The 22,622-nt window shown below is 38.1% G+C and overlaps 1 protein-coding gene across 1 annotated transcript in view; it reads left to right on the top strand.

Annotated features, from left to right (window-relative positions):
* LOC112115928 (dolichyl pyrophosphate Man9GlcNAc2 alpha-1,3-glucosyltransferase) overlaps positions 1-19,137 on the top strand; it is a 41,481-nt gene extending 22,344 nt beyond the window's left edge. The window contains exons 6-15 of the mRNA XM_024213153.2: positions 3,123-3,205; positions 4,010-4,074; positions 7,511-7,696; positions 8,745-8,880; positions 12,922-13,007; positions 13,709-13,793; positions 15,075-15,145; positions 16,501-16,569; positions 16,721-16,919; positions 18,366-19,137. Of these exons, the coding sequence (XP_024068921.1) occupies positions 3,123-3,205; positions 4,010-4,074; positions 7,511-7,696; positions 8,745-8,880; positions 12,922-13,007; positions 13,709-13,793; positions 15,075-15,145; positions 16,501-16,569; positions 16,721-16,919; positions 18,366-18,563 (1,178 nt within the window). The 3' untranslated portion in view covers positions 18,564-19,137. The remainder of the gene's footprint in view (positions 1-3,122; positions 3,206-4,009; positions 4,075-7,510; positions 7,697-8,744; positions 8,881-12,921; positions 13,008-13,708; positions 13,794-15,074; positions 15,146-16,500; positions 16,570-16,720; positions 16,920-18,365) is intronic.
* The last annotated feature ends 3,485 nt before the right edge of the window (positions 19,138-22,622 follow it).

Below are 22,622 nucleotides of genomic sequence, written 5' to 3'. Positions count from 1 at the left end.
CTTGTCTGCCTCTGCAACGATAGAAGCATGTTTACTACTACTTCTTCTGCATCTTTGAACAGCTCTAAAAGTCGGTTGCTGCCCTTTAGAATGGCAAATGCTTTCATGTCTTTAATCATATTCTTGGCTTCAGGCACAGAAATGATTCTTCCCGGGAGTTCAGAGGCACCATTGCTATCCCCTTCATCATCATCATTAATTTTTTTGTCACTGTGTTAGTCGTCACATGGCTTGAAATTTTCTAGGAGTTTTTAGCAGGCTGTGACCAGTCTGTGACTTCTTCAGTTGTTTCTCATCAATGTGGTACGTCTTCTCAATCAGCACACCAAAAAGACTTAGCAACATGTTAACTACTGCAAGAGGGATCTCATTTTAGGGTTTGAATAACCTCAGCATTTATAGATTGTAACATGGAGGTGCTGTTTGGGGAAAAGAAGCAGAGTTTAATGTTTGTATATTTAACAGGGCAGTGGCATGGCGCATTATCCACAAATAACAGAATTTAATGTCCCTGTAGTAGCAATTTGCGATCAAATCTTTGTAATCATTTTTCAAAAAGCTCTGAGTTTATTCATGCTTTTTTGTTGAATTCATATCCCACGGGCAACTCCTTGATATTCAACTTGCCAGAGCATTATGGGCGTTGGGATTTACTGATCAGTATGGGCTTTTCTGTAGCTCCATTCATGTTGGTGCATAAAGCAAGGATGATTCTTTCCTTTGAATGTTTCCCATTTGAACATTGCTGACCTTTGACAAGGAGGGTTTTGCTGTTCCCGCTGTCTTTAAAAAACAGTCCAATTTCACCCATGTTGTAGATTTCAGATAGTTGATAATCCTGTATGAGTTCAGGTAATTTTTGCTTCCAGCCTGAAACCACACCTTGGTTAATGTCTCCACTCTCACCGCATCCTGTACAGAAGGCAAGGTTGTGCCTCTTCTTAAACGATGCAAGCCAGTCATTGCTGGCTTTAAACTCCCTGTTTTCCAAGTCATCTGCGAATTTCATGGCTTGTGCTTTTAACGTTGGACCACCCGAGAGATTTACATGACGAACAATAGTGGATTTAAACCACTCGGAAGTGAGACAATTGACTTCTTAATTTCCAGTTTTGGCATGTTTTAATTTTCATTGAAGAATTTGTATTTGACTCATAATCGGCAAGGATTTCTGTCTTCTGTTGTAATGGGTTTTGGATTTGTGTTTTTCCAATTCCAAACTGTTTGGCAATTTGACGACAACTGGTATCTAGGTGTGATATTGCTTTAACACGTTACTCCATTGAAAGAAACACTTCGGATTTGCATTTTTCTTTTTTGCTTCTGTGTTGACTTTTAGCTTTAAACTGTAACTTACAATAGTGTACACCTTTCATTTCAACACGTTCATGTCTCCCTTACAAGTTCAACTGCTGGTTCATACACAGACTGAGAAGTAGGGCCCTACCAAATTTGCGGCGGAGCATGAAATCTGGTTATTGGTAAACGTTTACCCTATACTATAGGGTAAAAATATACAAAAATACACAGTGTTTCTCAAACTGGGGGTTGTAGTGGGGTTGCGGAATTGCCACCCTTACTTTTGTGCTGCCTTCAGAGCTAAATGTCTTGAGATCGGTGGCTGCTGGCCGGGCGCCCAGCTCTGAAGGGAGCGCTGCCTCCAGCAGCAGCGGAGAAGTAATGGTGGCAGTTCAGCAGCTCCCGCTCTCTGCTTTGCCTTCAGAGCTGAGTGGATAGAGAGCGGCAGCTGCTGGCCAGTTGTGCTGTTGCCAGCAGCAGCACAGAAGTGAGGAAGATCAGTTTCTCCTACAGGTTTGTTTTTATGGATAGGAGTAAGAAAATGTGGTTGCTGGTCACAGATGACATGTTGTTCTTCACAGTTTTTTCACAGTAAAATTATAGGGGAAAAATGTTCTGTGGCCTCTGCAAGTAGTCGCTCGAGACAGGTGGTTTCTCTTCAGAGGTGATCGCTAAGGCAGGTTTTACTGTCCATATATATAAGAGACGGACAAAATCCCAGGTTTAAAACTAGACTGGCTGCATAAGAACAGTCTCTGAACAATTTCTCCAGCACCTTAAGCAGAAGCAGGGCTTTATCCAACACATAGTAGGCAGCCCTCCTTGTTCCAGCTCTTCTTTTGTCCCCCTCCAGACCACTTTTACAAATATTTACTGTGGGCAGAGCAAAGAACCTCTCTTCTGTTTGTCTCCCAGTGTTTCTTCTAAGAAATACTAATGCTTTGGCAAAGTACAGGACTGTATTATGAATCCAGACATGCTTCTCTCTCTTTAATCTGCCGTCAGCCCCCCAGTGCCTTAGAACAACTTGCAAGAATTTATTTGTAGGTGATGTCTTTTGAAAGTTGAGAATGTCTTTTCTCCAGCATGTAACGATCTAGAGCATTGCTCATTTACTGAGCGAGGCCATGCTGGGGCCTAAAGAGTCTAATGCATGCAAGCTTCAGATTTTGGGGTACGTTTGGAAACATTAACAGATCAAATTCTGTACAGCCATTTTTTGTACCCTTTAAAGTTGAACTAACCTGTTCCTATATCAGCCCTTATGTTTATGTATTTCCTTTCTTTCCCCAAAACACTTTACAAACTAGATACACATGATGTGATTTGTAAAGCAGAGCCCTCTCTAGAATCAAATGCTGGAGCACACAACGACACTACATGACAATTGAAGACAGAAAATGAAGAATACTGTGGTCAGCTGAAACTGTAGGGAAACTTCAGAAGACATGAATTTGATGAGGAAATAGGTTTCCACTGTAGGGGGTAGATACAAAATATAAATTTAAAAATTTGTGGACAGCTGGACCTACCCATCCATGTATGTGGCTATATAGTTTGTGGGTTTTGTTTGGGCTAAACAATGTGCAGGCATTGCACCCATCTTGCACGTGCATGTGAGACTTAATCCTTCCTTTTCTTACATGGTTCCGCAAAACATCAGATGCAAGCCATGTAGGTTGGAAGGGGAAAATGGGGAATAAAGTCACATATTGACAATCCAGAGACAAAATATAAATGGAAATAGGTAATTTCAGTGGATTGTGATGAGCTATACTTGTTTGGGGAGATTCTTATGCATATTTAATCTTTCTGTTTTTCAGTTCTGATTGCTGATTTGCTGGTTTACATACCTGCAGTTATCCTGTATTGTTTTTATTTAAAAGAAACATCAACTAAGAAAAAGGCAAGTATAAGTCTATCGTGTGTGTGTGTATGTGTGTGTGTGTGTGTGTGTGTGTGTGTGAGAGAGAGAGAATAAAAATGTTATTAACTGGAATATAAATTTAAAACGCTGAAAAGAAAGTTAATTAATGTTACAAAACCACACAGTGCTTTCCGTTTACATAAAATGGACGCCAATCAGTATATCTTTCATTAAAGACTTTTCAGTAAGAAAACATGAAGTTACTTTACAGCAATTATTTTAATGCCCTTCAATAACAATAACAAGGTGCACTGGAGTTTAGTAACCATGAACTACTGAATTACACTTCTTGTCAAATTTATTGCTTGGGTAGTAAAAAAAAGATTTGTGCTGTGACATGGGGGAATCTAGGAACAGCCTTGGGTCTTGCACACTTCTTTTTTAGACAGCAGAACTGAAATGCATTGTGAAAGTGACACCATGCTCAGGGTTTTTAATGCTCACTGGTCTCAAGCATCTGTGGTCTGTCAAGCCATGGAGCAGTTCCCAGGGTTAAACTGAGCAGTCATCTTTGTGAATTGGCTGGCAGAAGACACCCTGATGCTCCTTTTAATACTCTTTCCTACTAGGGATCCTTCGTCCCTTCCCACATCACTGGGGGGAATAAGTAGAGGAAAAGAGTGTTCCCCAGATGAATGACTACGGATCCACAGGAGTTTGACCGGGCCGGGCTTGTTAAAGGAGAACCAGTCATGTTCTGGTTCCAGGGCGAAATGAACTGCTATAAAATAAAGTGCCTTGTTTTTGTGTGTTTAAAGATTTTTCTCTTTCTCTTTCTCCCAGATTGCCAGTGCTCTCTGTATATTGCTTTATCCAGGTCTCATTCTCATTGACTATGGACATTTTCAGTATCCTTCCATTTGTTTTAAAATGAAATAATTTCAGTTATAAAATAACATCAGTCCCTCCTACAATAACGTCACTTTTTTACTGGGGAAGAAGTTATATTTATTAGCTGAAGGTTGGCCCCTCTTCTCTTCCCCCTCCCCCCGCCAGCAAAAGTTTTGAAAGGAAACAGCCTTAAATGGACTTGGAGCAAAAGATTGATGTGGGGAAAATCAAGCCAACATGGCATAGCTTTTATTTGCATCCCAAGTTCCCCTTTATGCCACTCTGCCTTGTTTGAGTAAATGTCAGTGGCAGTCTGGCTGTGAAAAAAATGGATACTCCTGTAATTTCTGCCTGGATAAGAGAACCATCGGAGCTCTTGTTGGGAGGTGGAGAGGAGTGTCAGACACAGCCATGCTGTTCAGTTCTATAAAATGTGACTTTGTCTCTAGCTTTTGCAACCACTAGCTGACTACAGAGAATGGGAGGAGATCATTAACATTTATTGAGTGTCTCAGATGCTTCTGCCCAATTTCTAGCAGCCATGATGCTTCACAATGAGATATATCTGTACACCTGACTCACTATACAACATCAATAGTAAATTAGAGTAGACTCTGCTTCTTGTGTCCTCTAATAGCCTTTGAGCCACTGACTCCCATGTTTATAGGTACCTTTGAAACAAATGGTGAATTTGTAAGTTATAGGTAGAGCTGAGCGAGTTATTTGCAAAGAATAACTTATCCAACCAGTGTAGCGGATTGACTCAAAAATGTTCCTATTTCAAAATGTATTCAACACTTTTAAAAAATCTGAATCGATTGAGGATTCATAATTAGAGCTCTTTGTTAGTGTTTCTGTCCCCAGATCAAAGGAGTTCACAAGCACTTCTGTTGAGAATACCTATATTTAAGATTTGTTTTCTGCTAACACGTGTAGAACTTCAAAATTCTGCTTTCACATTCATGGCAACAAAAGTCAGTATTGTGAGTGTTCACAGGAAACACATAAAAGGGTGTAAATATTGGCTTTTGGCTTTTAGCTGACCTGAATTTGTAACACTTAACTTATCGCCTTGTAACATTGGAGCACAGATGTACTTGTAATGGAGTGTACCTGGCTACATTATGTTTTTTGAAATTCATTCTGGACCTTCTGACCTCCTGAGTTTTATGTCACTACACTAGTCTGTAATTAGAATAAAGCTTGTATTTTTTTTTCAAGCTGTATGCCACATTGACGAAGACTAGTGCAGTAATCCCCAGATTTTCCAGGGAAAGTCCTGTTCTCCTTGCCACCTGGAATATTCCTTGCTCTGTATCGTAAATTGAGCCATTGGTTGCTTGCGTATCATATTAAATGTATAAAGTTTCAGAAGTCAATGTTTATATACCCACAATCTAGGCTGGGATTTTCAAAGCCACCAAGGGAAGTTGGAAGCCCAATTCCCATTCATTTTAATGAGAATTGGGCATGTCAGATTCCTATGGCAGGTTTGAAAATCCAACCCCTAATGGTATTCATTCAGGTGTGTGTACTTTTTTAGCATTAGTTTATTAATAAATATCAATATTTAGGTCTTGGTTGCAGCTTGTATTAGAAAATTAGCTATTGTGCCTATCCATAAGCAAGTGCAGTAGTTGTTCAGTCCAAGCTGTAGGAAGGTGTGCCAGGTAACGGAGATGTGAGTAAGTCCTGGGGCTGTGATAAATGTGGACACTTTAAAATATGCTGTTGGGTCAAAACTAGGCACATGAAAAATCAAATTTTGTTAATCCATCTCTAATAATATACTAATTGTGGTGTTCCCTCTAGAACAGTGGTCCCCAAAATGTGGGGGGCACAGAGGAATGTTCAGGAAGGTGCAGCGGAACCTGCGGCAGCCCCCAGGGAGGGCGAGGAGGGTGCACCACCCAGCTCCACTCTGCTCCCAGCTCTGCCCTGGCCCCGCCCCCAGCCATGTTCACAGCCTCAATGCCTGGGCCTGGCCCCGGCCCCCAACCGCGGCCCAGCTCGCTGCTCCCAGGGCCCAGCCCTGCTCCCAACTGCAGCCACGGATGTAGCTCCGGCCCTGAACTCAGTCCCCTGGCACCCAATAGCAGCCTGGCTCCCAGCCCTGGCTCCTGACTGCGGCTCCCAGGGGAGGGGTGTGGACAGATTACATTACGGGTAAGGGGGGGATGCAATGTAAAAAGTTTGGGGACCATTGCTCTAGAAAATGCGGCTGTCAGGTGAGAGGCAGCAGCAGAAACGAAACTTTTAAGAAACAGACTCTACTTTCATAAAAGATTTTCAGTATATTTTGCTGCTTCAGTTTATCCTGAAATCATAGCTTTGGCACTGATTCTGCAAAGACTTATGCATGTGCATAACTTTATACATTGTGACTAGTTCAATTGAAGTCATTGGAGGTACTTAGAATGCAGAAAGTTAACTGCTTATGTAAGTCTTTGTAGGATCATGGCCTTTTGGCATCATGGTTAGTTGCTGTGACAGTGACAGTATGATTATGGTTTTTGATTAGGGAATAAATAGCAGGTTGAGAAATGATTTATAAAACCCAAATGTGTTGTCATGTAGCTATCTGTACTGGCCAAGACAGAGTAGGGAGAGAGACATACATTGTTTCAGTATTTCTTAGGATATCAGTGGCATCTCTCTAATTCAGTTTCTTTCATTACACTTTAACTGCTGCTTTTGATGCATTTAGGGCCTGAACCATAGCTTGTCTAAATCAATGAGAGTCTCTTCATTGACTTCACCGGGTTTTGGATCAGGCCTCAAGTATCAAAAGTAAATAACAGATTTTTTTTTTTGGTTGTAACTATTATTATTATTTGTTTTGCAATAGTGTCTAAGGGCCCGAATCATGGATTGGGGCCCCTTTGTGCCAGGCGTTGTATAGACACATAACAAGAAGACAGTCCCTGCCCTGAAGAGAGTACAGTCTAAGTATGAGCATGTTTAAATATTCCATACAAAGCTGTATGGCAAAAAAGATTTAGGGCTTTTGAAAATTTTACCCATAACCCTGGAAAAAATAAGCACAAGAAAATGTGGAATTGCCACTAGTTGTATCCTACTGAGTACTATGTCAGCATAGTTTTTTGTTAACTCTGGTTAATTGATTGTACTATACTATTGTAATAACAATCTGTGCAACCATAAAACTCTCTTTAAGAAGTCTTTCCTTTTGACTCTATGGACTTTTGATCAGGCCCCCAAATCAAAGTTACAGTTGGCGAACCTGTTTAAATAGAATTTAAAATATTTCTCTGTGTAAACAAAATAGTTGCATATTTGGCACTAGATTTTTAAAAATTAAGACTAACTTATAAAATGTCTGTTTTGAATATATTTTACACCTATCACCTGTGGCATTAGTTCACTGTTAACTTGTCACAATACTCAGCATGTTCCCTGTCTTGCACATCTTGTCCTTAACATAAAAAACATATATAACTCTGTGAGCCTGGGGTTTGCTTTGTGGGGTGTACTTTTTCTCTCTTACGATTGGGACCTTTTAGGATCACTGGCATTTTGCTTGGCCATAAATTATAAACAAATGGAACTCTACCATTCACTGCCATTCTTTTGCTACCTACTTGGAAAGTGCTTCCAAAAAGGCCTTACAGGAAAGGGGTGAGTATCTTTAAAACTCAGTATCCAAACACTAGCTCAAGAATGCACTTAGGTAGCCTAGCCTTGGGAATTTGATTCATCCTGTTTGCGTTTCCATTGTTTCTCTATTAAGCTCCAAGGGAAGGTACTGATGTTATAATTTTCTCTGTTCTTAGAGAACAAATCTCTTTCTAACCATTAAACGATACACTAAATATCTAAATAGTTTTAAGGGTTTAGAAAGTATAGCAAAATATATTAAACTTAGAGCTGGGTGAAAATTTTAGGCCAAATGTGTTTTCAGCAAAAAATACCGATGTGGTGACACTGAAACGTTTCATGAATTTGTCTGTTTTCCCAAATTGTTGATGGGGGGGGCGGGGGGAGAGGGAAAGGAAGAGGGGGAGAGGGAGCAAAACCTTTAAAAATACTGAAAGGCAAAAATTTTATTTTGATATTTTCAAAATGTAACATTTAAATTTTTTGGTTCAAAACAACTTTTTGTTTAGAAATTTCCTTTAATTTTATTAAAAAAAAAAAATCAAAAATGATAAATGCTCAAAATAGAAACAGTTTCATTTTTGGATGAAGGAAATATTCTGTTCAACCCAAAGTGAATGTTAAAACTAAGTTGCCAAAAATTTTGAAATATTTCATTTTTGGTTTTACCTGAAAATGTGTGAGTTCCAATATTTTGGAATTGCCAATGAACCGAAAAAACTCTTATTTGCTCAGCTGTCATAAACCATCCTTTTTTTGCACACCTTCATCATGCTGGAATCAAAATTAAATATTGGCCAAAAGTAGACCTCCAGATTAATGAGACAAATGCCAGTAGATGTGACGCAGTCCTAGTGGATTTCTTATGACTGCTCTAGAGATGATGACATACCTTTTCTCTAGTACTGGTAGCTCTGCTCAAATTTGTCATGTTTGGTGAGCTTATGCACATTCAGTTGTATACTGTAAATACACTCTGCGTTTTAAGCCACAAGTGCCTGATTTTTTTATATATATACTGAGTTTTTGCCTCTTAATATCTTGACTTAAACTCCTCCATTTATTACAGGTTAGTGTTGTTAATTAAAATAGCATTTACGGTGGTTGCTTCTTTTGCGATTTGCTGGCTCCCATTCTGCACAGAAGTGGAACAAATCCTGCAAGTACTCAGAAGACTCTTTCCCATTGATCGAGGCTTGTTTGAGGTATGCGGGTTGTTTTGTTTGTGTAAATGTTCTGTATTCTTAGATCCCTTGAGAAACCTTCATCATGACCTTTAGGGATTTCATGTGGAAGACACACCACAGAACTAGTAATCTGAGCTGCCTTCGTTGGCAGTCATTTCTTGCCAGTTATTTAATCCAGTATTTAACCCCTAGCTCAGCTGGCATCTTCCAGGATATTATATGAGTAGACAACACTTATCCCATCATCAAACCCATACTTCAACCATACATTTTTCCATTGACATAGATTCATAGTAATTGACAGTGTCAGAAGATACAATGTAAAAGTTAACAGCTTCAGAATCTCCCCTTTGGTTAGCATAATACTCAGCTTTATTGAAAGGAATTATTTATACAACTAGTAATGGTTGTAGTGTTTCAGGTGTAAATTAAAGCCTGCTTTGTGTCCTAGCTGATATTCTCAGGCTACGTCTTCACTACCCGCCGATCCGGCGGGTAGCAATCGGTTTATCGGGGATCGACTTACCGCGTCTCGTGAGGACGCGGTAAAATCGATCCCTGATCGCTCTGCCGTCGACTCCGGAAATCCACCTCGACAAGAGGCGGCAGCGGAGTTGGCGGCAGCGGTCGGCTTTCCCCCGTCCTCACCGCCAGGTAAGCCGACCTAAAATACGCAACTTCAGCTACGGTATTCACGTAGCTGAAGTTGCGTATCTTAGGTCGGAACCCCGCTGTAGTGTAGACCTAGCCTAAGTAACCACTTTCTACAAAAGTTTATTTAGACCAGTTGTGCTTTTACTATTCCTAAGTAGTAGTTTGATTCAGCAGAATGTTCTTGAGGCTTGATCCTGCAAGATGCTGAGCACTGTCGCCCCAATCCAGCAAAGCAGTTAAACACATACTTAAATCTAAGCACACAAGTAGCCTCATAGATGCCAGTGGGTCTACTACTTATATGCTTAAAAAGGCACTTCAGTGCTTTGATAGATTGGGGTCAGAGTGCTTAGCTCCTGGCAAGATTGACTCAAGTTTAAGAGCAAGTTCTATACCACAGACTTCCCCACAGTAGAAACTAAGGGCTTGATTCAGTAATGCTTCAGTGGGACTTAAGTGCTTTGCTGAGTGCTTAAGTGCTTTGCTGAATCTGGGCCTAAGTGACTGTTGTTAGTGTAAATGGTTTGCCTTATAAATGTGGCTTCTGTTAGAAGTTCTTCAGTAGATACAAATGATACCACAACCTGCAATATCTTTGCCCTGAAAAACTAACATTATGGATACACTGAGGGTGGCATTTAATTTAGATGCAGCCATAGGAATATTTTCAGAACATATTCTCCAGCAGCTTGTTAAAAAATAATTGAAGCTTGGGAGATAAAGATATTTACAAACCAAAATACCTTTTGTCACTTTGCATTTTTTACCCTTTGCTAAGTTTAAAAATAAAAGCTGTAAATGTCAACAAACAATGAATCCAAAAGAGCCCAAGGATTTTAGTCTAATATTAGATCAAATATTTTCAGACTGAATAGGGGAGTGACTTACTTGGATACTAATCTGGATAAACTGAGAAATTGTCTATGTAAGCAATGCACAGTAAGTTTATACTCTGTTGCCTGTAACAGGTTCTTTGAATTGATTCCCATTTACAGAAACAGCAACAAATGCTGATGGTTGTAAAATCTTACTGGCTATGAAGTAGGCATCTTATATGTTCGCTGGTGCTGCGAAACCCTCTGTTCACTTGTAGTCCTCAGCAAATTTGAAGAGCGTATTCTGTATTGCTAGTAAGCATACAAGGAAGATGGCTTAGTAGTTGGTGCTAGTAGCTTTCTTGTTGTTATGTCTACACAGCTGTGATTCTAGCAGCTGTTTAGGGATGAGTTTCATGGGCATGATCGCTGTGGTTACAAATGTAATTCTGAAAGTGATCCTAGCACAACTGCTAATGTCTTTAGACTTCTTGATTTATTAGTGGTTAACTCTGTCATTGCTAGTAAGCAGAGCTAAATACATTCAGATGTGTAATAAATGTGAGAATATGTTGACTCTAGGTCTGTCAAGCGATTAAAAAAAATTAATCGTGATTAATCGCACCGTTAAACAATAATAGAATACCATTTATTTAAATATTTTTGGAGGTTTTCTACATTTTCAAATATATTGATTTCAATTACAACACAGAATACGAAGTGTACAGTGCTCACTTCATATTTATTTTTGATAAGTATTTGCACTGTAAAAAAAAACAACAGAAATAGTATTTTTCAATTCACCTCAGACAAGTACTGTAGTGTAATCCCTTTATCATTAAAGTTGAAGTTACAAATGGAGAATTATGTACAAAAAAAACTGCATTCAAAATTAAAACAATGTAAAATTTTAGAGCCTGCAAGTCCACTCAGTCCTACTTCTTGTTAAGCCAATCGCTCAGACAAACAAGTTTGTTTACATTTGCAGGAGATAATACTGCCTGGTTCTTGTTTACAATGTCACCTGACAGTGAGAACAGGCGTTCTCATGGCACTGTTGTAGCTGGAATCGCAAGATATTTACGTGCCAGATGCACTGAAGATTCATATGTCCCTTCATGCTTCAACCACCATTCCAGGGGACATGCGTTTATGCTGATGACGGGTTCTGCTCGATAATGATCCAAAGCAGTGCAGACCGACACATTTTCATTTTCATTATCTGAGTCAGATGCCACCAGCACAAGGTTAATTTTCTTTCTTGGTGGTTCGGGTTCTGTAGTTTCCGCATTGGAGTGTTGCTCTTCTAAGACGTCTAAAAGCATGCTCCACACCTCGTCCCTCTCAGATTTTGGAAAGCACTTCAAATTCTTAAACCTTGGGTCGAGTGCTGTAGCTATCTTCAGAAATCTCATATTGGTACCTTCTCTGCGTTTTGTCAAATCTGCCGTGAAAGTGTTCTTAAAATGAACAACATGTGCTGGGTCATCATCCAAGACTGCTGTAACATGAAATATATGGCAGAATGCAGGTAAAACACAGAGCAGGGGACATACAATTCTCCCCCAAGAGTTAAGCCACAAATTTAATTAACGCATTATTTTTTTAACGAGTGTCATCAGCATGGAAGCATGTCCTCTGGAATGATGGCCGAAGCATGAAGGGGCATATGAATGTTTAGCATATCTGGCACGTACATACCTTGCAATGCTGGCTACAAAAGTGCCATGCAAATGCCTGTTCTCACTTTCTGGTGACATTGTAAATAAGAGGGCAGCATTATCTCCTATAAATGTAAACAAACTTGTTTGTCTTAGCGATTGGCTGAACAAGAAGTAGGACTGAGTGGACTTGTAGGCTCTGAAGTTTTACACTGTTTTGTTTTTGAGTGCAGTTATGTAACAAAAAAAAATCTACATTTGTAAATTGCACTTTCACGACAAAGAGATTCCACTATAGTACTTAGTATTTTTCAATTCACCTCATACATTTCTTTTATCATTTTTACAGTGCAGATATTTGTAATAAAAAATAATATACACTTTGATTTCAATTACAACACAGAATACAATATATATATGAAAATGCAGAAAAACATACAAAATATTTAATAAATTTCAACTGGTATTCTATTGTTTAACAGTGCAATTAAAACTGTGATTAATCACGATTGATTTTTTTATCACAATTAATTTTTTTGAAATGAGTTAACTGCGATTAATCGACAGCCCTAATTGACAGTCTTCACATTTGAAAAAAGTTTCACAGGTGCTATCATTTTGATGTAAATTTTCCTAGAGATGAATGTTTTCAGAGCTTTATTTTCACAAAGTGTGTGGTCTTGACTTAAGACTGATGGTCTCTTGTGTTCGAGAAAGTATTTCTCAGTTATTTTAATACGTTTTAATTCAATTTCTTTCACATTTTAATTTTCTCTGTTTGAGCCAAGGTCACACTGACCCGATATTGCCTTTCATTATAGCATATGACATTTGTGTATCAAAATGTGTTTTCAATGAAATATTAAATAATCCTCATATTATTTGAACAGCAAACTAACATAGATACAACTCATTAAATATCTTTTCAGGATAAAGTAGCCAATATCTGGTGTAGTCTAAGTGTCCTTATAAAGATAAAGAATGTGATGTCACCTCAAACCCAGCTTAAACTCAGGTAAGAGAACTGACGACTTATAGGTAACTTTCACTTTTAGTCATATCATGGGGGATTTTCAGAAGCACCTAAGTGATTTAAGAGCACAAATCCTATTGAAAGTCAAAGGGACTTGTGTTCCTAAGTCACAAAGATGCTCTTGAAAACCACATCCATTAATTTTTGGGAAGAACCGAGAGAGAAAATTTTCAGAGTTCTTAAAAAGACTTTTGTTCATAGTGTATTTTTAGTTCCAAATAATACAAATAAAATTAAAGATTTCCCCCAGGTTTGTGTGTGTTTAGAATGTTATGAAACTTTTTTCTGTGTGTTTGTATAATTTGAGCTGAATAATTAGTTAAAATTGGAAAGCTAGATAAAAATAACAAACACATGCATTTGACTTTTTCCATTATTTCTTCTAAATGTTTAAAGTTTGCATAATCCAAAATATTTCAAATAAGCAAATAGTTCAAGATGAGGCTCTTTCAGTATGGAAGATGGATAAAAAGTTACTGAAGAATAAAATTTTCAAAAGCACCTAAGTCAATTAGGAGCACACACCACACTGACTTAGGCTCCTAGGTGATTTGTGCTTTTGAAAATGGGACATGGGTCCCTAAGTCACCTAGTTGCTTTTGAAAATATTATCTGAAAACATGAAAGTGGATATTTATATATTAAAGGATAAACTTAATTTTTTTTTTTAAATAATCTTTTAGCTTTGCTTTTACATTTCTGACCCTACTGCCGGCTTGTATAAAACTAACCCTCCAGCCATCACTCCGACGATTTAAATTTGCTCTGGTAAGTGTATTTTTTTTTTATTGTTTCTTATTTAAAATCTATCACTGAGTGTTGGAGCATGGCCAACAGTTCTCCTTAAAATTGTCCCACTGTGCAGAGTTATGTATGTTGTTAAATGTCATTTGGTATCTGCTGAAGAGACTGTTTGTTTAAAAAGCATATCACCAATAGAACTGAGTATCAAAGTTGTATCGGAGGAACTAACTAATGTCTTTTAAATCTCAGGTTTTCCCCTTGTCTATACTTCTTTTTCTCTTATCCTCGGTTTTCTTTATCTTAATTCTGTATTTTTATTATTTTCCTCTGAAAAGCCGTTTGAAGATTCTCCACACGATAAAGCTTTGTATGGGTTTGAGATTTCCTTTCTCTTTCGTTTTGTTTCCAGAGTGATAGTTTTTTTTAATGCACTGGCTGCCAAATTCAATAAAAATTCCCACAATAGTCATTGCAGGCTCATTAGTGGTTTGAAAAGGAATGATCCTTTTTTTGTTTTTAACAAATGTTTGCTTTTCTCTCTGTAGTCTAATATCATCGAACATAAATGTAGGCCATATTTACACGACATGAATGTAAAATATTCCTTTTAAACTAAAAGCACTTTTATACCAAGACAGATATCACTAAAATTTAAACAGTAATTGATTTATATGGTTTAAAATATACAATAATTTCTAAGTATTATTTGAGTTTATAATAGTGATGCCTATAACTAGGATTAATCCTTCCCGAGAATTGTCTTGTAGTTTAATTCTTGCTCAATATATTTTTAGTTCAGTAAAAAGAATGAGACCTTTTGTTGTTACTTCTGAGGCCCGGGTTGTTCATGAGCACAGTTAACCCAGCATAATACAACCTACATCAGGTATGGTAGTTGCATAGTTCTGACTTTATATAGTAGGGCCCCAATTCTGCAATCACTTATATATGTGAGTGATTCAGTTTACTTTGATGGGATTACTCATGTGACGATAGTTAAGCACATGCGTAAGTGTTTGCAAGATAGGGGCCTTATTACATGAGACATGTTCTGAATACTCTGGGTCAAACTTTCAAAAGGCTCCTTTTTGCAGCCACAACCTGTTACAGGTGCAGATCAGCGTAGTTGTCCCTCTAACTATATTGAAACATGCAAATTGCTCTGGAGTTGAATATATTTAGTACAAATTAGATACATCGGACACTTCATACTGATGCCAGCCTTTACATAAAATTAGGCCAACTGAAACCTACACTTTGCATTGGGCAGATATATATTAACCTCTTCTACTTGAATCTTTTTAGGTTAGTTGTGCATTGTCATTCTTCCTGTTCTCCTTCCAAGTACATGAAAAATCCATTCTTCTAGTATCAATGTAAGTCATTTTTTATATAGAAAATATTTTGATACCCTTTTCCCCAATTTGCATAATGCCACAGGCTTCTTCCTCACTTAGAAATAATGTATCTATTAAAACAGAGACTTTTTTAAAAAAATTGTGCATATAGTTTTCATTCTGTAAGAACTTCTGAATGATAAGTAATATGGGGCTATGAAAGTAGAAATTTCCTTTTTGATAGAGTCAGCACAAAATATGCGTGGCTGTCCAGATGGTAGGGTTGACTGATTCTGGGGGTGGGAAGGGTGACACTGCCATGGAAACCAAAGAAAAGCCACAGACATGTAGTTATCCAGAAAGCATATATAAGGTAAGTAATAATGATGAATGAAATAGGGTGAAATCTCCCTCATTTCTCAATAACTACATGGCAAAGGGCCTCCCGTCTTGGAAATTAATGTATATATTCCCCTTCTCTTTCCTTTGTTGGGAGATAAGTCTTAAGGCAAAGGGTCATCTTCTTCCCCTTGGATGAAGCATAGCCATCATGTGGGAGAAATTTGAACACTGGTGTGGTAGCACCTTTAATATTCCTGTCCTAGGTTTACATTAGAAAGCTTACATAGAAGCCCACAGGGGACAATTTTATCTAGACTGGCCACTAAACTATTGTTTCTGACTTCCTGGCAGAACACACAACTTTACCATTCTTACTAATGTGACTAGGCACGGATGCTTATAAACTGCAACTGTTCCTTTTGAATGCATATTGTGCTGCAATTCATCGCACGGGGCAGAATATCTCTTGCACCAGAGCTCTGCTTGGTGTGGTCACAGCTTCTTTGGTTCTTGGGGTCAGCCTGTCACTGCTTTAGGGCATGTCTACACAAACACCTAGTGCGTGGCAGCTGCGGTGTAAATTTACCGTGTTCCAACGTGTAGCACACTAACTGTCTGTGTGGACCCTGCTGCTACGTACTAAAAGTTCTCTAGTGCACACGCATGTACTGCGGTTTGAATCAGCAGTAGGTCAGTGCACACTAGGGAACTTTTAGTGCACAGCAGCAGGATCCATACGGACAGTTAGTGCATGGCATGCGAGGGCACTGTAGATTTACACCTCAGCTTGCTGTGCACTGAGTGTTCATATACACAAGCCCTACGGCAGTGAGAGGCTGACGGCAAGAATCAAAGATGCCAGGTGCTACATCAAGCATGGAGTTCTGCCATTTGCAGCTAGTGTCTGGCTCCAGATGGCAAAAAAGGAGTCAGATCACAATAGAGTCTCTGGCCCAGAATAAGTAAAACTTGTGTATAACAAAAGTTTACAGAGAACCAGCAAAGCTGTTGTCATTACAGTGTTTGTACACCTATTTTTCTTTTCATTGTAGACCAGTCTGCTTAATGATAAATGAAATTCCTTTGATGTGTACATGGTTTTTACTTGTGTCAACCTTCAGGTGAGTCAGACACTATTAACTTCAATACAGTATGCTTCCTGCTTTGATTCTCGTACATCTTTCTAAGCATATTCTTTTTTCTCACCTTTTAATGTGTTACTTAAAATGTAAATTTGTTGGAATGTAGACTAATGCCCTTCTGTTTTAACAGCTTGCTGCCTCTTCTGTTGAAGGATGGCCTGCTTCTTGCCTATGTGGTGACAACACTAGCGTTTCTGACAGTATGTGCGACTTCTTTTTCAATATTTGAAAAGACTTCAGAAGAGGACCTGCAGCTGAAGTCACTCTCCCTGTCTATTAGGGGATACATTCCTTCATTTAAGGCATTCCCAAAGATTATTAAGAGTCTGGTAAGAAACTTTTAACTGTTCATAATATGTTGTTTTTAAAAATCATGATAAACCAGCTTTATGCCCACAATTATGTACATTTTTGTGGCTATAGGATTTATATACTGTTTACGGAATATACTCGTTTGCACATTTGTTCTTAATAGAAGTTTCATGTGAACAACGTCATGTGTTGAAAACACACAAGAGACCCATCTGTCTTCTTCTAAGCTGTCTCCATATATGTAATACTTTCCCAATCCCTCCTCCCCCCAAATCTCCTCATTCAAATCCCTCCTAAAAGCCCAGAATGAGTAAGTTAGGAAGAAAGGGGAGAGAGAGAAATCCCAGCTAGAGCCTTCCTCTCCTCTTTTAATGAGAGTATTGTTGGACCTTTTAGTTTCAAGCCTTGGGGGCTGGGACTGTCTTCACACTTCCCTTATACAGTTGCATACACTACCAGTGCTTAATAGTAATGAGATCACCCTTACTTTGCAGCAACATGTCAGAAGATCCCGTTCCAAAATACTCCTTAATGTATTGAATATATAGTAGGAAACTGTCTAATCTCCGGGTGGTTTTTTTTTTGAGGTGATTAGCTTGACTGTATTTATATCAGCTTAGAGAATGGCACACAAAATGTTAGTATAGATCAGTGGTTCCCAAACTGGGGTTCATGAACCCCTGGGGGTTCACAAAATGTTACAGGGGGTTCTCAGGAAAAAATTCCCTAATGGCGGACAGAGCTGTCCCTAGGGACCCCGGGCAGCACGGGGCCAGAAGCACGGAGCCCCATCACACTTCAAGACTCCTTATAAGAAATGGAAAGGGAGGTGAATATTTTTTGCTGTTTTTTAAAAATGAAATAGGCAGCTAGTATTGTTTTTAAAATTATGAAGAAGAAGTTTAAGCTTTGTTGTAATGTGTGTTGTTTGCCTGGGCTGCTCAAGACCTGAATGCTTGTGTATGAGGAACTCTGAGTTGGCTTCTTAAATCCCTTCCTGCTGTTTCATATCTGATACTCCTTGATGAAACATAGGAGCCTTGTCTTATAACAGGCTTATTCAAAGTGATACAAGCTACCAAAGTGAGATCTTGGAAGAGTGTTGCCGTTTTCATAATGTAATAAAAATACTGTAATGATAAATAATAATAGTGTGTAATAAGCATGTCAAAAACAAATTTTATATTTCCAAGATCACTGCTTTTATAATTTATACTCAGGTAAAGGAGAAAATCCCTAGAAATATTCATTTTTAGGAGGGGGTTCGTGAGACTTGACATTTTAGTGAAAGGGGTTCACAGGTTGTTAAAGTTTGGGAACCACTGGTATAGATGCACACTGTATTTTCGAAGAGGTCATCTATATAGAGGATGAAGAACTCAAAGCACCTAAGCAATGAAAGTAACTTATTCATTTGACACTGTAAATCAATGGTAACTAATGTATCATTCTTTATCTTACAGTTTATTGTCTCAGTAACTCTGATGGGCATCCTCACTTTAATGAGTGCCACACTGACTCCTCCACAGAAGCTACCAGATTTATTTCCTGTATCTGTGTCTGTTGTTTCCTGCTTACACTTCTTATTTTTCTTGATGTATTTTAATGCTATTGTACTGTGGGACTCAAGAAATGGTAGAAATCAGAAGAAAATCAATTAGTTAAATTCTAACCTGTGAAAACTCAAGACTAAACTGGAAAGAGAATATTTTCAGTGAAAATATCAGTTACAATAGGCAGCTTTAAATCACTGTCTTATTTAGTATATTTCCCATGATCTAATGAAAACTAGGAAACAAATTTTTACATTTAAACACAAAGAATGATTTTTATTTTAAGGAGGAAGAGTAGCTATTACCAAACAGTGTTTGAAATTTAACTCAACTTGTTATATTCTCAAGAACGTTAATACTTCTGATATGGTTTTCCAATATGAAAAGGCTATTTGTAAACTGTAAATGATTAAATACAGGAAGTCTTGACCCTTAACTAGCAGTGCCAGTTTAATTTAGCAAAGCCACAAATATAATTTGCTACTGTCAAGTCATACATTTCCCAGCATGAAATTTGGAAGAGATACAAATATGGGTTAAACAATAACTCTTGGCTGTTGCTTCTAAGTGGTACCTCTTGCTGGCCTCTTTTGATTACATAAATTAAACTGCCTTGCACACTATTTCACTGCCATGATGCTTTCATATGATGTGCTTAAAATCATCAAGGCCACTGCACTGATATCCATGACGCACTATCATAGCTCATGGTAACATGACCATCTTACTCTGGCAATAACCCCTTTACCAGCTGAAGTCCATTTTTATTCTAACAAGAGTTTCAGGGTGCTGTGGTTGCTGCTATTGTTTTTCCTACATATCTTTTTTCATATGGGTAATAAAACTTACAAACTACACATCTCTGTAGATAATTGTCAATTTTTAAATTAAAATCTGGTTAAACTGCATTTTCTTCTCTAGAATGTTCAGAGTATTCTGTAGGCCAAAGTCCTGTTTCATCAGCCACAAGCGGAACTGTAGGTTTTTGCTGAAATGAATATTAAAATGACTAATGGGCATAGTAGTCCTTGCATTATTTATGCTGTCCCAACACTCTGGGTCACAGAACTTTGTACTGAAAAATGTAGAACTGCAATGTAGAAGTTGATGGTGGTGGGGGGAGAGAACTGGAGTTTTGGACAGCTGGCTATAGGAGAGTTGATGCTTCTTGCACATGGCAGAGACTGTATCTCTCTACCTCTCCCTTATGGACTGGGCAGATGTGACTTCTTGTTCCTAGTAGTAGCTACCTCACTTACTTCCCTATGAATAGTCAGAACTGCATCAAGCAATACTGGATAATCACATTTACAGAAAATCTATTACAATGTTTAACAGCGAAAGCTAATTTTGACATGTATTCTGTTAATATTAGGCTTCAGATTTAATACCCTACTGAGATGAACTGAGCCAGTCTATACTTCTCAGTTATTGTTACAGACTGTCAGCAGATGCAGGAAGACAACACTGCCTAAGTTTACACTGTTCACCTTTAGCTGAGTTCCTGTTCAAGTGATTAATGCTTCTAGGATTTTATTGCATTAATGTTGTGTTAAGACACCAAGAGCCTTGGGTAAGTGTCTTTTAAATTAGTATTTAAAAAATAAAAAGGTTTCATATAACCACAATAACTTAATTTTACTAAAATGGAAGCTGAGCTACTCCAGCCTACTTCTGAAACAAGGAGCGAGTGGATTCTGCTGCAAATTGATGTGGAATAACTTCCAGACTGAGATACTTGTTTGTTATCTTTCTTATTTGAATGGCACTCTGCACAGTATATTAGCAGCTCAGAGAATACAAACTAATTAATGTAATTATACAACACAAAAGCAGAAATCATAAGAACCAGTATAAAAGGGCTGAATGGGGGAAAGAGAGCCCTTGAGCTGGTATCATTGGAGATAGGTACAGCCTAGAAGCTGAAATCAGACTAGGCACACATGAAAGGATGAACCATCCTTGTTTAAGGGCATTCCCATATTAACTTGATTACTCTGAGCAAAATACCAAAGTGTCATTGACATTAAAATATTCTAGAGCTGTCTCTGGTGTGTAGCATAAGACATGAATGTATGTAGCAGGTGTTCTATGAACTTACTTCCCCATGTATGAATTATGAGGTCACTTAAAAGAGGTTTCTATCCACTGAGTTTACATTTCTTTAATTAAAAGAGGCAGTGTACTTCTTGGTGAAACAACTTGTCTTAATCTTGTCAACAAGTAATTACCAACACTTCTAGAAGGCAGCTTTATTTTGTACGAGGTATAACATTCCACTTAACATATAAGGCATTACTGAACTGCAGTTATATATGTAGACAGACAGCACTTGACCTAGTGTATGACAGTTTATTCCAAGCTGTAACTGTAACCTTTCCATAAACATTTAACATTCTTCTGAGCGGGTGTTACCATGATAATTATCCATGTGTAAGAGATGCAAAATTTCCATCCACAATAAAATCTTTTCTTTCTTTTAAAAAGGAGTGGGTAGTTACATGTATCAGCCATAGAAAGAGTCCACAGTGATTGAGAAATAACTCCTACAGAATTTTGCGCAAATAAACTTAGTGAAACACTGCCAAAAGTTAAAGCAATGTGGTGAACCTCTATTTTCAATAAAAGAATGTGTAAAACATCCAACTAAGATGGAAGAAAGTGGAATAGTTTCACATTTCAGTTAGTCTCGTCTGTCTTGTATTCATCACAAGATTAGGGCCAAGTGTTCCCCACCATATAAAAACATTAGTTTTGTGTGTATCTCTTTTCTTTGTCCTTCAGATGGCCTCCAAGGGTGATAAAGCGAGAGTCATCTGATCTACCTTGTGTAGAATTGGGAAATGGTTCTTAGCAGACCCAGCTGTTTCTGAAAGGCAAAAGCTAAGTATACCAAGAGGTCAAAGAAACAGTAACGGCTTTAACAGCATTAAGGTACACATAGTTAAGAGTAATATCTGGAGCTAGATCTTTTTCCCCATTCAGCCCTACATTTTCTGTTTTCCTTAATAAAACAAATTGCTAAGCTTGGTTATTCTGACATTATGGGGTCAAGGTAAAAATAATTTACTAACTTGACTTTAGTTGCTGACTGTCCCTTGTCTAACTTAAGACATTCTGCGTTCTCCTTGCACACCAAATGCCTTTTTGGATCAGGTTGCATATCTATTAAAAAGGGATGTTTCTGCTATTTCAAAAATATCTACATTTACAGAGTGGTTGTAGAGTATACAAAGCTGGCAACATCTCTGCACCACTCATTTTAGCTTTGTCTAACTCAAAACTTCAATTGTAAAATGCTAGTCGCCTCCTGGTTTGAGAAGCATTACTCTACAATGGTGGCAAAAAATAATATTCAGACTCCTGCACCTTTTTTGTACATCTCCTGTACTTTTTACCCAACACATAAGAGAGGCCACAGCTGCCTTTACAAATTTGGCAACTCTGCCTAAAGGTGGAGAGTTTTCAGGGTAATCAGAAATATGCAAAGGATGGCGGAAACAATAGCAAACCCATTTTTACACCAACTCTTCCCTTATATTACTAAGTACGTACACTAGACTAAAGTAAGCACTTAATCATTCGCTAAGTACATGCATGTAAACAGTGAGGGCCTGCCTTGGATACTTTTTCTAATGTTCAGTTATGCCTTACTCCACAAACATTCTCATTTAAGTCAATAGCATCCACTTGTGCAGTATAAATATGGCCCTGGGTTAGGGAACCTAATAGTCTGCTACCTATCTGAAAACAAATTGGACTTGTTGAGTATTCAGAATTAACTCCTACCATAATATAATTTCCCAGGTTATTTGATCACAATCAACCAAAAAAAAAAAATTTTTTTTTGCAAACACCCAGTTTGGAGTATGTCAGCATTTGCTGCAAATGTCATGGAACTGCTGCAACTTATCTTATATAGCATCTCAACTTTTGGGTGGGCTGATGAACAGCATAAACAAAGCCCTACAAATTGTCACGCAGTCATTGCTGCTCATGATAAAACTGGCACCCATTCCTAGAGATGGAGCATATCATTACTGTGAAATTTTCAGTCTCTCTGAAGGCCTGGGAATCAGTATTCATCCTTAAACATTCAGCTTCTTCCTGCTCAATGCTAAAAACATATTATAGCCTTTACACCAAGGCAGCATAACTACTGTTTGT

This window comes from Terrapene carolina, unplaced genomic scaffold (assembly GCF_002925995.2).
Source record: "Terrapene carolina triunguis isolate 2854851 unplaced genomic scaffold, T_m_triunguis-2.0 Scaffold211, whole genome shotgun sequence".
Lineage (NCBI taxonomy): Eukaryota > Metazoa > Chordata > Testudines > Emydidae > Terrapene > Terrapene triunguis.
Note: the sequence above shows the minus strand (reverse complement) of the source record. Positions and strands in the feature narration are given on the sequence as shown.